This window comes from Dermacentor albipictus, chromosome 3 (genome assembly GCF_038994185.2).
Source record: "Dermacentor albipictus isolate Rhodes 1998 colony chromosome 3, USDA_Dalb.pri_finalv2, whole genome shotgun sequence".
NCBI lineage: Eukaryota > Metazoa > Arthropoda > Arachnida > Ixodida > Ixodidae > Dermacentor > Dermacentor albipictus.
This window is the reverse complement of record NC_091823.1, coordinates 171544160-171558757: the sequence shown is the minus strand read 5'-3', so window position 1 is coordinate 171558757 and position 14598 is coordinate 171544160. Positions and strand designations below refer to the sequence as shown.

The following is a 14598-nucleotide window of genomic DNA, read 5'->3' as shown; positions in this document are numbered from 1 at the left end:
CGCGTGGGCGGTTTTGCTCGCACAAAAAGGAAACGGCAGCTGGGAAGCGTTGTGTTGGAGTTTCTGCGTATCAAAATTGTTTTATCGTATATTCGAATTACGATCCGATAATGTCGTGCCTGCAGGTTGGGCGTGAGTCATATTTAACGAATTTTCTGACGCGTCTTACTTTTAGAAATTCATTTAGTTCGGTAACGCACTTGCGCTATGCGGAGGGCCTATACGAGACTGAGGACGTATGCTGCTCTAACGGCTCCACCGCCTAGTCGAATAACAATCCGAAGCTATCGTGTCTGCAGCTTCTGTGTACGTCGTACTTTACGCACTTTTCTCGCGCATTTGACTTTTAAACGTTCATTTAGTACAACAATGCACTTGCGCTTGGCGAAAGGCCTAGAATAACGAGGATGCATGCTGCACTTCGTGACGTAGAACGTTGCTTGTAACGTCGGCGACAGCGTCGCCGTACATCCACTTTCACAGGGTTGAATGGAGGCGTTTTTTTTTTCTTATGAAAGTAATCCAACGCTCCTTGTTTTGACGAGGACACACGAAGACATGACTGGACGGGCGCTGTATGAGGCCGCACATGTGTTTCTGTGTCCTCGTCAAAAAAATAAAATAAGGAAGTGAGAGAGAGAGAGAGAGTGAACAACTTTACTGAAAATGTCTGCAGAATCGGTTAGGCTCCCTCCATGCAGGGAGGACAAGCTTTTACCGCGACGCGGCCAGTACGTCAGTCTCGTGCGTTGTGCTCCTCGTGGTCTTGGTCCCTCGCTACTACCGCGGGTCCAAGAGGGCCGCCGCCCCCTTCCTGGGGGTGCATGCCCCCCTTCTCCTCGGTGTCGCGCAGTCGCTGCCTCTCTAGAGCTGCCAAGACCTGCTGGACGGCCTTGAGTTGTGTCTCTTGATCATAGCTCCTCGTTGCAGCCTCTAGCTGCGGCGGGATCGTCGTCTTCTCGCTGGCTTCTCGCGGATTTACGCTACCGTCCCAAAGGATGTGAGCCGCGGTGGCTCTCTCCTTCGCGCACAGTCTACACACGTCACTCGCGTACACGGTCGGACACACGTGCTTAGCTAGCACCGGGGTGAGCAGGGACCCCGTCTGTAGCTGTCTGTATAATAATAATAATAATAATAATAATAATAATAATAATAATAATAATAATAATAATAATAATAATAATAATAATAATAATACTTTATTGATGACTAGAGAAACATACAGTGCAAGAATCGGGCCAACACTGCCTCCTTCCGGGTAAGCCCCGGGTGACGTGGCGGCATAGTCTGTCTGTTCAGTCTGTACCACTTCACTATTTCGTTGAAGGTGGTCATCTTGTCCTTGGCACTGCACCGCGACCAACACTCCGAGTCGGCCGTGCTTGCAGCTGCGCGGTTGGTTAGTCCTCGCGCGGCCGAGTTGGCCGTCTCGTTGTGGTTCACGTTCCCGCGTTCCGACACGTCGCTGCCCATGTGGGCCGGAAACCACTTGATCACCACAGCACTTTTGCGTCCGATGGCTTCGGCCTTGCGCAGTGTGCGCGGGGCCTCACTACATACCCTACCCTTGGCGTAGTTCTTCACGGCCGTTCTAGAGTCACACAACACTGTAGTGCATCCGGGGTCGGAGACGGCCAAGGCGATGGCCAGCTCCTCCGCCCGGTTTGCTTCTCGAGTCCGGACGCTCGCAGCGGTCTTCGTTGCACCCGTCGATGCGCCAACAACCACCGCCGCGTATGCGTCGCTGCTCCCTCGATATATACTCCGCCGCGTCCACGTAGACAGCGCCTTCTCCTCTGGCGTGGAGGTCCACGAGAGCCCTGGCCCTCACCAACCTCCGCTCCTTGTTGTGCTCGGGGTAGCGCTGGGTTACTTTATTTTAAAAGAAGGAAAAGAAAAAACGAATTACCAATTAGCCCCGCAACGTGTTTTGTTGAACGTATAAGTTCCCTGTACATTTCTGTCCTTTCTCTTTGCTTTTCTTGCGCCGTTTCGAATCCTTTTAATGACCGATTTTGCTGGATTTATGATGTCACATTTTTTGTCCCGCCGTTGGCCATGGGGATCAGCCCGTGTCCTGTCCATTCTGATGGCTACAGACGTACGGAGCTGGGTCCCCGAGGCCATTCGTTTTCTTCGTTCGCTGTGTGGCGAGAGTCAACAGGTTCGCCCGAGTAGGGAGCGCTGAGCGCAGCGCCATCAGAGCCCCTTCAACGCGGAGTGCTTTCCCCGCGTGTCGCGATAGCGGACCGCTTTCACGCCGCCGCCGAAGGACCGAGAGCGTGCATACGTAATCGGCATACGCGGCCGATAACCGCTTGCGGCGCAAGTCAGCGCCTGCCGCTTCTTGCACGCGGCGCTGACGACGTCGGTAGTCGAACGTGCACCGGCGGCCAAAGCGACGCTCGAGGGAGTAGCTCAACTCTGACGGTGCCGTTCGTCGAGGAAGGAAGCAGAGCGTGACGTCACGAAGACGGTAGCGGCGCCGTCACTTTCGGTGGCAGTGGGACGAAACGACATAGTTTAATAGTTGGGGACGCGGCTCACGTCGGGATTCGACAGGATGGTGTAGTTCAAACCGCCGAATAGCGAACGGGAAGCGGACATCCGTTGTATTGGTAAGCGCTTTATTTCGATTAACTGCTGATTAATTTGGAACACCGGTGGTTCTTAAACGTGCACTTAAAGTACTGTACACGAGTGTTCTTGCATTTCCCCCCCCCCCCCCCCCCATGGAAATACAGCCGCCGGTATGGAACCTGCAAGCTCGAGCCCAGCAGCGCGTATAGCCACTGCAGGACTACCTCGGGTGCACGACCTCGGGCCGCGGCATTATTTAAAAGGGCAGCTTTCGTCGCCGACGTGGTTTGGCGTGGGCGGTTCGGGTTCTAGCCTCGGCGAGGGTCTTACACAAGCTGTCACTCACCAAAACTAAGGCACAACGGCTCTCGGGCGAAGGCTTCTAATGCGCGCCTACTTTTCAGCTTGACCACTTTTCTTTCGTGGCACCTAAGCGCTTCGAGACAGCGCTCTGTCGCGCTACAGTAGAGTGGCAGGCAACGACAAGTGTGGTAACACCAGACGCACGCTTCGCTTACGTCGCCTCTTCCGTGTGTATGCACGGATCTGCGCGGCTTCTTTCTTTTTATGCGAAGCATACTAGCCGCACAACCACGCTCTTCCTTGCTGCGCCGCGCGCGGCCGCGTAGCTACCATATGACGTCATAACAGCTGCAAAAGCGGAGGCTCAACTCGTGCGCTCGCTTGCGGCCGCGTACCTACATAGCCGGGTCTCAGCTCGTGCGCTCGCCTGCATGAGTTGTTTCTTCGTCTAGCCGAACCAAATATAGCCAAGCAACAGCAGTTTACCAGGCTAAACAGTGGTTCAACAACTAAAATAAAGGCTAGTATGCTTCGCATCCTGGGCTTAACCTTAGCTAAGCCACAGCCATTTTTCCCCCTTTCGCACGCAGCGTGCTCGAGGCTGGCCTGCTTGCTGCACTTGCCGCACCACCAGCGAAGCTCGAGCAGGTCCTGCTGTATACGATTGCGAATAAGCGCAGCGGCTGGGCGTACCACGTGGCCCGATCCCCGTTGCAAAACTGCTATATTTTGTGGGCGACGGCGCTCCTCGGTCGCCGCCTGCTGAACTGCGCGCGCTTCTCGACCCCGTCGTACGTGCGACGGCTGGATTTGATGCGGCGGAACAAGGGGGGGTCACGCCGTCGGCCGCGCTGCTGCGGGGGCGGCATCGCGCTTTGCGCCCATTGTGGGCCGCTGCCAGGGCGTGACTGTATGCACGCCGGGCACGGGAACTGTTCGCACCAACGTCGTTGTTGTTGCTTTGTGTGTACGCGCGTGCGTGCGTGCGTGCGGAAGGCCCTTCAGAAAGCCGCGCACGAGAAGAGCGACCAGATGTTCGGCCGGATACATTCGTTTGTTACTGCTGCGGTTGGGGAATAACTGCCACCACCGGAAACTGACGGGCGAGGAGAAGAGAAATAAAAGCAATTCGAAAGTGAAACACGACAAAAAGAAAGTGGTAGTCTAGATAAGGTTCAGCGCTAGAGCATATCGCAGTGAAATATATATGTAAGAAGACTGTCGTACGCACGAAAGCACAACAGGTCGAGGGCATTCGGATGCTGTAATGTGATAGCGACAGGCATCGCAAATCCTTTTATACCGCCCCACGAACAGAAGTCCTCACGTTTTGAAAAGGCCCGGCTGTCCTTGTCACAATATCTTCTTATGTGTAGTAACGCACTCAAATGGTTAAAGGCCCGAGGAATAAAAAACTAGTGCATTTAAAGATAATTGAATGCTAAGTAGGATTCAAGGAGTTGATCGTGTGCAGTGTCGTGTTTAACTTGAAATTCGTGGTCTTAAGGAACTTTCGGGACTATAGTATTAAATTGACGGCAATAAAGCGAGTGGAAAAAACTTTAGCGTAACAATTCTGCTTCGTTATTGTAGGTATAGGAGTGTTGTTACAGGGACCACGACTACAGACGGTGAGCCCGTCCTCCAAATGGCAAGCGTATAAAAGATGAAAACGAAGCGCTTTTCGTTGCACCATTTCTATAGTTTCGTAATATCGTTTTTTGATATATGAGACGTTCTCGCATCTTGGTGTTATTAAACCATTTGGTGCAGTTTTGTTGTGTAGTTTAGTTCCCAGGGGAGTGAGAATCGCCTGGCTGGGGAGTGCCACCTTCCACTAAAGTATTAGGCCGTGGTGCCCTTGGCGACAGGGATACCACGGGAAGTCATTCCGAGGTCGGAGTGAGCCGGCGAAGGGTGCCACCTTCTGTGCGACCTTACGTCCGACGTGAATGCATGCGCCCTGCATTCGCGATTAAATCGGATCGGTGAACGATGTCGGTTTCACGTACAAGAAGCCAAGAGTGCTTCCGGCGGAGCACCCGCGAGGATGGCGCCGGATACCGAAATCAAACTATCTCAATGCCCACTTGAAAGTGCACCGCTCACGTTCGGCAGCAAGCCGCAATGCCCGCAGCAGGTCTGCATTTGGCCACTCGCGTGGCAACGCAAACTCACGCATGCTTTTGTGCCGTCAGTAGTCGATGCTCGTGGAACTGGGGATTTCATTCGGGGCTCCGTCGTGATGCGTGATGTGGAGGCAGGGGGTTGTGCCGGGAAGGCGCCGTCTGCAGAGTGGCCGGGTCACATATGGAGCGGCCAGGCGGGACCCCGTAGACAGGCGATCTGTGACCTCGAGAGCGGGCTGCAAGCTCCAGCCCTCGCAAGCATCTTCCGCGGCTGGCATTCGCTGTGACGGAGCGCGACGCCTATTGCGAATTCGCGCGTCGCGTGGGGACACTGCGGGTCGGGCTGCCGCAGAATTGCGCCACGCGATGCGGGGCCGGCGGGTGCGCCGCACCTCGCGTGCGGACCTGTCCTCGGCGACGTCGTCACGAGAGGCGGCGCTGCGCCATCACGCGACACCGGCGGCGTCGGGGCCGTCGCCAATGCATTCCGCGCGGTGGGAACCGCGGCCGCGTTTGTGCGTGCGCACTCGCGCACCCCGACGCCTGTGGCCCGATTCCGCGAAAGAAATCCGGGCTCCGGCAGCTGGTGTATCGCTGCCGCTCGCGTCTCGCGCGGGGACTCGGATTTACGAGCCGCTCATTGTCCGAGGCGGCGCCTTGCGCGGCTCCTCGGAAGTGCCCGCCGCGCGAGTGTCCTTCCCGCACGCGGACTCTTCGGCGGTCGCCTTCGGCGCGACGCGCACGCTGCGGATGTCGCCGTCTGCTTCGCGTTCGAGTTCCATCGTCTTCGGCCCCGACGGCGCCCGCAGCCGACCGGTCGAGTAGGCGCGCCTCCGCGCAATGGCTGCGCCCCCGCCTCGTCTGCTGCGCGGCCGACTTGGCTCGTCCGCGAAGCATCACGCCCGCGCCGACGATGCCGAGGCGTACCCCGCTGCGCGTGGGAATGGCGGCGCGCCCTCGTCGTCCACCGCGCTGCGCCGTCGCCGCTCGTCCACTCTGTCTCCGGAGGACGCTCTCCGGCTGCGGTCGGTGTCCCTGCCCGCCTGGTCGCCGCTGTGCGCGCAGCGCAACAGCCGCGCGTCCAGCGTCGCATCGTGCTCCCGCCGCGCCGCGCGAGGCTCTGCCGCGGTCGAGTGCCGTCGCTCGCAGCAGGAGGCCGTGCTCGCGGCAGCCGCGGCCGGCATGGCTGCTGCCAGGGCCGCCGGCAGGACGCCCTACGTGCCCGTCGGACACCAACAGGTGCGGCCACACGCTCGCTGTATAGCGGCGTCGCGTTTCCCGGTGGCGACGCCGTATACATACGTAATCAATCGCGGCCAGTCTGCCCGCGTTTTTCGTCGCACTTCGACGAGTCGCGAGCGGGTTGGCGTGCATGTGAACTGTGTGCTTTGTGGATCTCTCGTTCGTGTACGTGTGCCTGTTTAGGACGTGCGGACGGGCGCATTCAGTTCCCACGTATTGTTTCCGTTCCTCCCCGGTTTTTATTTTCCTTTTTTTTTTCCCGCGTGTGAGTAACCGGTGCCTCGGTTGGTTCGCATTTGTATTGTTTGCACGTGAGACAATCTTGTGTCCGCAGCCAAAGCAAAATCTATATTTCTCCCGTACGTCTTCCGGCTCGCACAGACTGGTCGCGGACAGACGGCGACCGCGGACTTCCAAGTCGAGCAACTCTTCCCGACAGCTGCGGAGAAGCAGGCACGCAGTTATTCGCGACTCCTCGCTAGAAGCTCGTTGCTACACAAAGCGCCCACTGTACCGCGTGTCCCAGCTAGAATTAGCCAGCGCGTTCGCCGAAAGAAATATTTTAGACAAAAACTCGGTTCGCGATGCAAATATAACGCCTACAGTATTCGGTGGTCTGCACCACTGACTACCGAATGCCTTAGGTCTTGTGAGTGTATCTTGCACGTTGTACTTTGAACATTTTTTTTTTCGCTGAACAGATGAGCCAACGTAAGCTCGGACACACTATATATATATAAAAACAAGATACGTTATACAAGGAACGGGTCAGAAGATTCCAGAGGTTCGACGGTATTTGATTTCGCTCCGGGACATAAGTGACTCAGCCCCAGAGATAATCTAATCAAAACTGACCCTGTATGTACGGAGACGATTTCTCATCAACGTATTTGACTTTGACGGCTGATCCTTACGACAGCGCACGATCACGTGTCCTCGCATGGGTTTTAGTGTGGATTACAAGCGGTGATCCTGGAGTCACTGCGATCGTGGTAATCCCGATAATGCTGCCCCGTTACAGTCGCCCACATGTACGGCGTGTGGACTTATTTGCCCGTTCATCCTGGTCTGACTTGCCTGTCTCGATGACTGGACGGTGCCCGATGGGGGTCTTCCGAAACAGCTGTAGCCCGGGTAAAGCACGGTTACGCTCATCACTTGCTTCTTTGCATCGAGTTTCATTGGAACGACTTAAGAAAGCTTCCCAATGTAGATTCCATCTAGTGCATTGCAAGTGTCTTAACTTTTATTTATTTTGTTTTCGCTTTGAGGAATAGAATAGCGAGCGGCGTGGGGAGCAGCGGCTGTTTTTATAGCAGTGGCCCCGTCGTCAGTAATAGTTCTCAGTGTTAGAGAGCTGTTCACCATTTTTATATATTTCTTGTGTATATTATCAGGATGTTAAAGGCATGGCGCGACATTATAGCACACCATTTCGCATACCGGGTGTTTTTATTATTATTTTTTTGTTTTTATATTTTAAGAGCACGCATACAGTATTTAAAGAAATCGCCTATGGCATATAGCGTAACTGTCATCGAGCTGGAGAACTCGAAGCGGCCGACATTACTTGCACGAGGAGTGCATAATCGACCAATTTACTAAGAATCACTAACTAATTTGTAAATTAATTGCTTTATGCCACACATTGCAATTTACGTGTATATAGCCAGCGAGTTTGCAAAGGATATTCACTTGGAACGAATTCTAGGGATCGCACGGGTCTCGAGATATGCGCCGTGAGACTTGCGGCAAATAAATGTGCACTATTGTCCCAATTGACTTTTTTTTTTTATCAAACCGACGTTTTTCGCATAGCAGCACAAAAGTCAGTGGAACGTACACGTATTTCGTGACACACCGCAGAATTTGGGAATGAATTTTTCGAAACTGCTGCCAGAAAATTCGTTCCAAGCGCATTTGCCTGGCGAATTGACTCGCCGGAATTGTTTCGATTTCTCGTGCGGGTATAATGTCCAGCTCTTTGATTAATTCGAGCTCGTTGACTTGATTTATCCTATGTGTCATGACCTATTCTGAAAATTCTGCACGAAAAAGAAAACACCCCGTGTATAGTTAATTCGGCGCAAGAACACAAAATTCCTCGTGGATAGAAGTTTTGCGATGGTACCCAACCGTAAGCAGGGACCAGCTGTTCGTTGAGGTCGATAACAAAGAGACTGCAGAGGAAGTGAATTGCCGCATTGTTGATGCCTATTACATACCTTTAAGGATACGCATCTGAAGTTGATGCCTTTGACGTCTAGAACATTGGTCAGTGCTTTCGAAAGAAAGACAGCCGAGTTTTTCGCTCTGACCTGGAAAAATACTATTTAAAAAGGGTGATTAAGCACGGGCCACCCACACTGCAGCAGATGCCGGCTTTGCGAGTCAGAGGACTTCGCGGACAGACGCTCGCGGGGCCGTGCGAGTGTGTCGCTCGCTGAGCACGCCGCGAGGAAATGCAGGCTTTGCGCGAAGGGCATCCGAGTTGCTTTATCTGAAGTTCCTCGCGGCCCTTATATACTCTTGACCGCAGCAGGGTCAATCATATTGTATGCGTAGACGGCGCTGGCGTGCACAGAATGCACGTCGACGCAACTCCAACGTGTGACGTCTCTCGGAGCAGTTCCGCAACAACTACTTCGAGAGTTTTTTTTAACTGTCTGTCTCTCTCTCTTTTTTTTCATGTCTGGCAGAAACAACGTGAGTCCTGTGTGAAAAATTATAACGACGTGGGAGATGCATTACTCAATACAGTGCCGACTCTTGCTGTTCACTTACGCGACGTGACGTGTACACGGGTCACGTGAACTGTGAGGCGTGGAAATGTGAAATTTTTTTGTCGTCGCCTCTCTTCGCCGTCGTGCGAGGAAGCGTGCGCAGCCGCTCTGTGCACTCCGTAATTGCGGTGACGCCTGGCGCGCTCTCTCTGCCCCGTGTTGTTTCTTGCCCCGTTCGCTCTCTGACGTCTTCTCTTGCGCGTCGACGCTGTCTGCCCCGGTGTCCGCGGTCGGGGCTCCCGCTGACCTCCCGGGACCTCGTTGAGCGCGATCGATCACGCTGCGTGCGGCGCGCGCAGATTTGACCCCGTGCACCTTGCGAGGCGGTCTTGCTCCACGCGGATGTCCGAACGCAGTTCCGCCTCGAGAAAAACTGGAACCATCTATATGTGGTTAGCCCTCATTCCTGGCTTTACCCTTGTACACAAATGAAACAAATATGTTGAGTTATAACCGGGTAAGTTCGGTAATTACTTAGCAATTGGTTTGCAGAAGTTTCCACAACTGAAACTTCACTACGGCTTACCGAAAGCGCAACTGTATGCACCTTGCGTTAAATTTCGTGCGCTTAAATGAGCGTGTTCAGCCGCTCTGCGCGGCATATAGCGTACGATAGGTTGTTGGGCATTATACAGAGACGTGCTCTCCGGTCGGATCACCGCGGAGTGTGGTCTTCAAGGATAAAACTTGTTGAACGGCACCGATGGCATGTCCCCTCGATGCAGCGACTTTCTGTACTTCATAAACAGGACGCGGCGACTGATGCTGTATATGTCATGATTGATCAAAATGTAATGAGAGATATGCGTTCCCACAACATTGTGAGTACTGCGAATGCAGCTTCCCTCTCCCCGGCCTCCGGAAAAATATTCCTGACTACACCACTGCCATCTAGAGGTGTATGAGAATTTCCCAAAGTTGAGGCGAATGAGAGGCGCGGTTACTCCAAAAAAGAACAATTGCGAGCTGTTGCTTAGCCTGCAAAGAATATGCACTCCCTTTTAGCGTTTTAGATTGTCGCACAACAATAATCGCCGTCTACCTTGCGTACATTATCATTCTGACACGCTGAGCGTTCGGATACATACCCATGATCAACCATTTATATTTATATATATATATATATATATATATATATATATATATATATATATATATATATATATATATATATATATATATACGTAGCGTGTTGCCCCTCGTGCGTAGTATTTTAGTATTCTTCCAACAGGAAAGTAACCCGCCGTGGTTGCTCAGTGGCTATGGTGTTGGGCTGCTGAGCACGAGGTCGCGGGATCGAATCCCGGCCACGGCGGCCGCATTTCGATGGGGGCGAAATGCGAAAACACCCGTGTGCTTAGATTTAGGTGCACGTTAAAGAACCCCAGGTGGTCAAAATTTCCGGAGTCCTCCACTACGGCGTGCCTCATAATCAGAAAGTGGTTTTGGCACGTAAAAACCCCAAATATTATTAATATTATTAACAGGAAAGTAGCGAGCGCTCAAAGTTCACAATATATTTATAACGATAATTGTTGTAGGACATGATATAAGCGTAAAGCTGCAATTTTTTGACAGTGAAGCTGCGAATCTCTAACCCGTACCCCCCCGCATTAGCGCATTTGTTGTGTCCGTGGGCAAAAATTGTCGTGTTCGTGGGCGCCGCGTGTGCCGCTAGTTCCTTTGCAGCACCACCAGATGGCGCACGCCTCCGCGCAGTGGCACCGGGGGAGAAATAAAAAAAGAACCAGAAGGCTCGCCTTCGCGCACAGCGTTCGCCGCAAGTGCTTGCCGGTAAAGATTACAGTTGCATAAGCTGCAGGGGCCAGGAAGCGTCAATTGTAGCATACAAAGCAGGGAGTGACGTCACTGCACTTTCATATGTCGAAGAAGAACCCGCCGAACAAGTTATTTGTGTTGGGATAGCGCTATGGAAAGGCCACGCACTGTTAGGACGCCTGAAGAGCGGTGCGAATATGATGAGCTACTAAAGGAACAGCAACGTCAATCTACACAACGGCGTCGTGCTCAGAGTCGGCAGGACCCAATTCAAGGCTGCGTCACATTGGTCTATCGGCAAGCACGTAACCAAGGCCCCACTCCCCCCCCCCTCCCCCGAAATTAAGTGGCATAGCCCCTCACGCCCCCCCCCCCCCCCCCGTTCCCCGCCTACGCCGCCACTCATCACACACATTCCTTAAGCGCCGCCATATCAATGTCGAGACTTGACAGTTTTTTGACGGTCAACAGTTGGCCGCCTATTTCACTCCTTTTGGATGGCGGTAGTTATCGGCATCTCCTGGGCTGCGAAGGCCAGTTTCCTCACCGATTCAGTGCCCGCGCGATTAACTGGAGATGTGCTCAGTTGTCACCATCTATTCAACGGTCACCTGCATCGCTGTTGCTTCTTTAGTTCAGCCTTCTTTGTCTAGACTGATCCAGGAACTAGGAAAGGGATTCGATTCGTGATCAGCTGGTCTGTATGCTCGAGAAACTAGTTGCGGCCGGAGAAAACGCCAGTTGCGTTGAACTTTTCCTTTTGCTGCATTATTTCCTCGAGTGATGGTTCGCCGCGACGCTGGCAGATCCTCGGAACCATATACCCGTGGTATGAGTTAGATAAGGCGGAAAATAAAATAATGCGAGACAGCGCGTCCATAATCAAGCCCTGCAATAAACTTTAAACACATAAGCAATATGACTGCCGCCCATTACATCGTCTGGTTTTTCCCTTATCGTACAGGACTTTTCGTGCAAAATTGGCAACTGGAAACAAGAGTCGCAAGGAGTTGAGAAATTAAGCGATCTACTAAGGGAGAGAGCCGAGGCAACAGCCAAACAGGATGGAAAAGTGAAAATTAACAAATTTGACCGTTATCCATCGTCCTTTCCATCGTGCGTTCTTGTTGCTCGGTAGCGCGTTTTCACTTCAACTTGTAATGCGTGTGAATGCATCTATGAGTATGCAAATTTTTATGTCGGGATGAAAGTTTCACGGAAGCAGGAACTGCAAAACTAAAATACTCCGCCCGGCACAAACAGCCCGCACACGAGCCTGGATAAAATGCAAAACGCCGCCATCATTAGCAGGATGAGTGCTTAGGCCCGAAACACTCTTGCTTTTTTCTCGAATAACCATTGTTTTTTGCAGTTACCGCATAAAATTCTGCATGAAATGTTCGTGCTGCGAGCTCATCCCCCCGTGCGGTGTGTTTCAGGTCCCCGGAGTCGGCGCCATGGGCCGGACGGGCTACACGTGCGTCCGCCGCACGCTCTGCTGCTACAACCTGCTCTTCTGGGTGAGCTGTGCACTCCTCCCATGTGCTGCGCTGCACCTCGGGTCGTATTGGACGAGCGATCTAGATCGCGCAACGAAAACGTTTCTGTCTCCCAGCCCGTGGCCTCTGCTCGCGGACAACTTTCTGTGGCCACGAAGGGAAAGCTATGCGGCTTGTGCACATGTTTGTCAATGCGCCAAATAATCCGGCATAGCTTGACTGCGCTTTTGGTTTCTTGGAATCGGCGTATATAGCTTCCACGTGCGGTGGTTTCGCACTTTCCCAAACACGGATGAGAAGAGCAGAACAGTAAGTCAAATGTAAGACTCAGTGTTTTATGTAACGTTACTTTGCGTTGTAAATGTAATGTGCTTAAGCCTTCTCTTTCGTGGCCTAAACTAACGCGGATGAGAATGTGGAGCTGTTTTAGGAGCGCTTTAACGTGTACGCACTTTCTTGCGTCCGTAGTTTCATTGCCACAGAAAGTTCTCCTCGAAAGTATTTTCTTCAATAGTTATGTCTGCCCTCCTCTCCTGCACAGGCCTCTGTGCACGCTCCTCTTCGGTAAGAGCGTTAATAATATTAAAAGTGAGACAGAAAAATTACGGCAGAATTTATCTCACGGTGGCTGCTGACGGTAATGCGAATAGAAATCCAGAAATGTAACGACATACCATATTCCTGAAGTAACGTTTATTTAACACACGAATTGTGGTAATTCTGAGACTCGTCGCATCAGCAATGTGCCTCCTACTGCGCTGTCATACCACTTTGCTATGGCGCTCACGTGCCAAGGTCGTCTATGAGATTGGAGTCAGGACTACGACTCCATGACGCCGAAGCAGTGACGATCGAACGACCGAGTGATATCGATCGAACGACAGAGGCGTATAACGAAGACGGCAGTGATATGTCGATTATCAAATTATGACGATGGTATAACGATGACGTGAGCACAATGAGATGACGACGACGGTATGCAAATCGGGCGAACAAGCGCGAATGACGACGGCTATGGCTTGACCAAGACGGCATGACGACGGCGGAATAATCACGATTGAATGACGAGAGAATGATAAAGAGTCGAACGAGGATCAAGGACGTAAATGGATCGACGAAGGAGGTATGACGACGATAGCGTGACGGCAATTGGATGACGATGCTGAGTTTGTGACGATGGTGCAACGACAACATGGCGACGATGCCGTGACGACAACGGTACGGCAATGAATTCATGACGACAACCGTACGACGACGATGGCACGACAACGGCACGAGGACAATTGGATGATAACGAGTGTGTGGAGTGGAGTGCAGCGGAGGCGTAGAGGTAGAACACCCGCCTCGCGTGCAAGAGGTCCGTGGTTCGAATCCCGGTGCCGCGCAATTTTGCACCGCATTAAAAAAAAATCCGCGTTTTGAAAACATTGCATAAACAGGCCTGGAGTGTGGCCTGATCCCGGTGACCAGAACCGGTAACGCACTCCCTCACCAGAGCAGGATTGGCCAACCTGGTGCAGCACTTGGCCACAACCTCCTACATGAACACAACAATCAAACCCCCGCCCTCAGACCCCAGCAGCTACGAAGCAACTGATCACGGCGGTGGTCTAGACCTGTGATGCAGCGGAGGGTGCTAAGAATCTCTGGCTCCGGACAGGTCGCCATTGGAATATGAACCTGGCAACGTTCAACGCTAGAACGTTATCTAATGAGGCGAGTCTAGCAGTGCTATTGGGTGAATTAGAGGACAGTAAATGGAATAAGGCTCAGTGAAGTTAGGAGGCCAAAAGAAGTATGCACAGTGCTGAAAAGCGGGCACGTCCTGTGCTACCGGGGCTTAACGGACGGACGAGAACTAGGAGTTGGATTCATAATTAATGAGGATATAGCTGGTAACATACAGGAATTCTATAGCATTAACGAGAGGGTCGTACAGGCTTCCGCCCTTACATCCAGTCATGATGACCAGCAAGTCGAAAGCTTTTATGAAGACGTGGAATCGGCAATGGGTAAAGTCAAAACAAAATACGCTATACTGATGGGTGACTTCAATGCCAAAGTAGGCAAGAAGCAGGCTGGAGACAAGTCAGTGGGCTCCTGAATATGGCATGGGCTCTAGGAATAGCAGAGGAGAGTTATTAGTAGAGTTTGCAGAACGGAATAATATGCTGATAATGAATTCCTTCTTCCGAAAGCGGGATAGCCGAAAGTAGACGTGGAGGAATCCGAATGGCGAGATTAGACATTAAATAGACTGCATAGTTTGCGCTAACCCTG

The 14598-nt window shown here is 52.4% G+C and overlaps 1 protein-coding gene across 2 annotated transcripts in view; it reads left to right on the top strand.

The window, feature by feature from the left end:
- The window catches only part of Tsp5D (Tetraspanin 5D), an 86988-nt gene that overhangs the window by 24476 nt on the left and 47914 nt on the right, over window positions 1–14598 (top strand). The window contains exons 1-2 of one of the 2 annotated variants that reach the window (XM_065432066.2): window positions 5765–6254; window positions 12259–12339. In XM_065432066.2, the coding sequence (XP_065288138.1) occupies window positions 5856–6254; window positions 12259–12339 (480 nt within the window). In that variant the 5' untranslated portion in view covers window positions 5765–5855. Of the gene's footprint in view, window positions 1–5764; window positions 6255–12258; window positions 12340–14598 lie in introns of those variants that run through there. The other variant, XM_065432067.2, reaches the window with a different exon arrangement.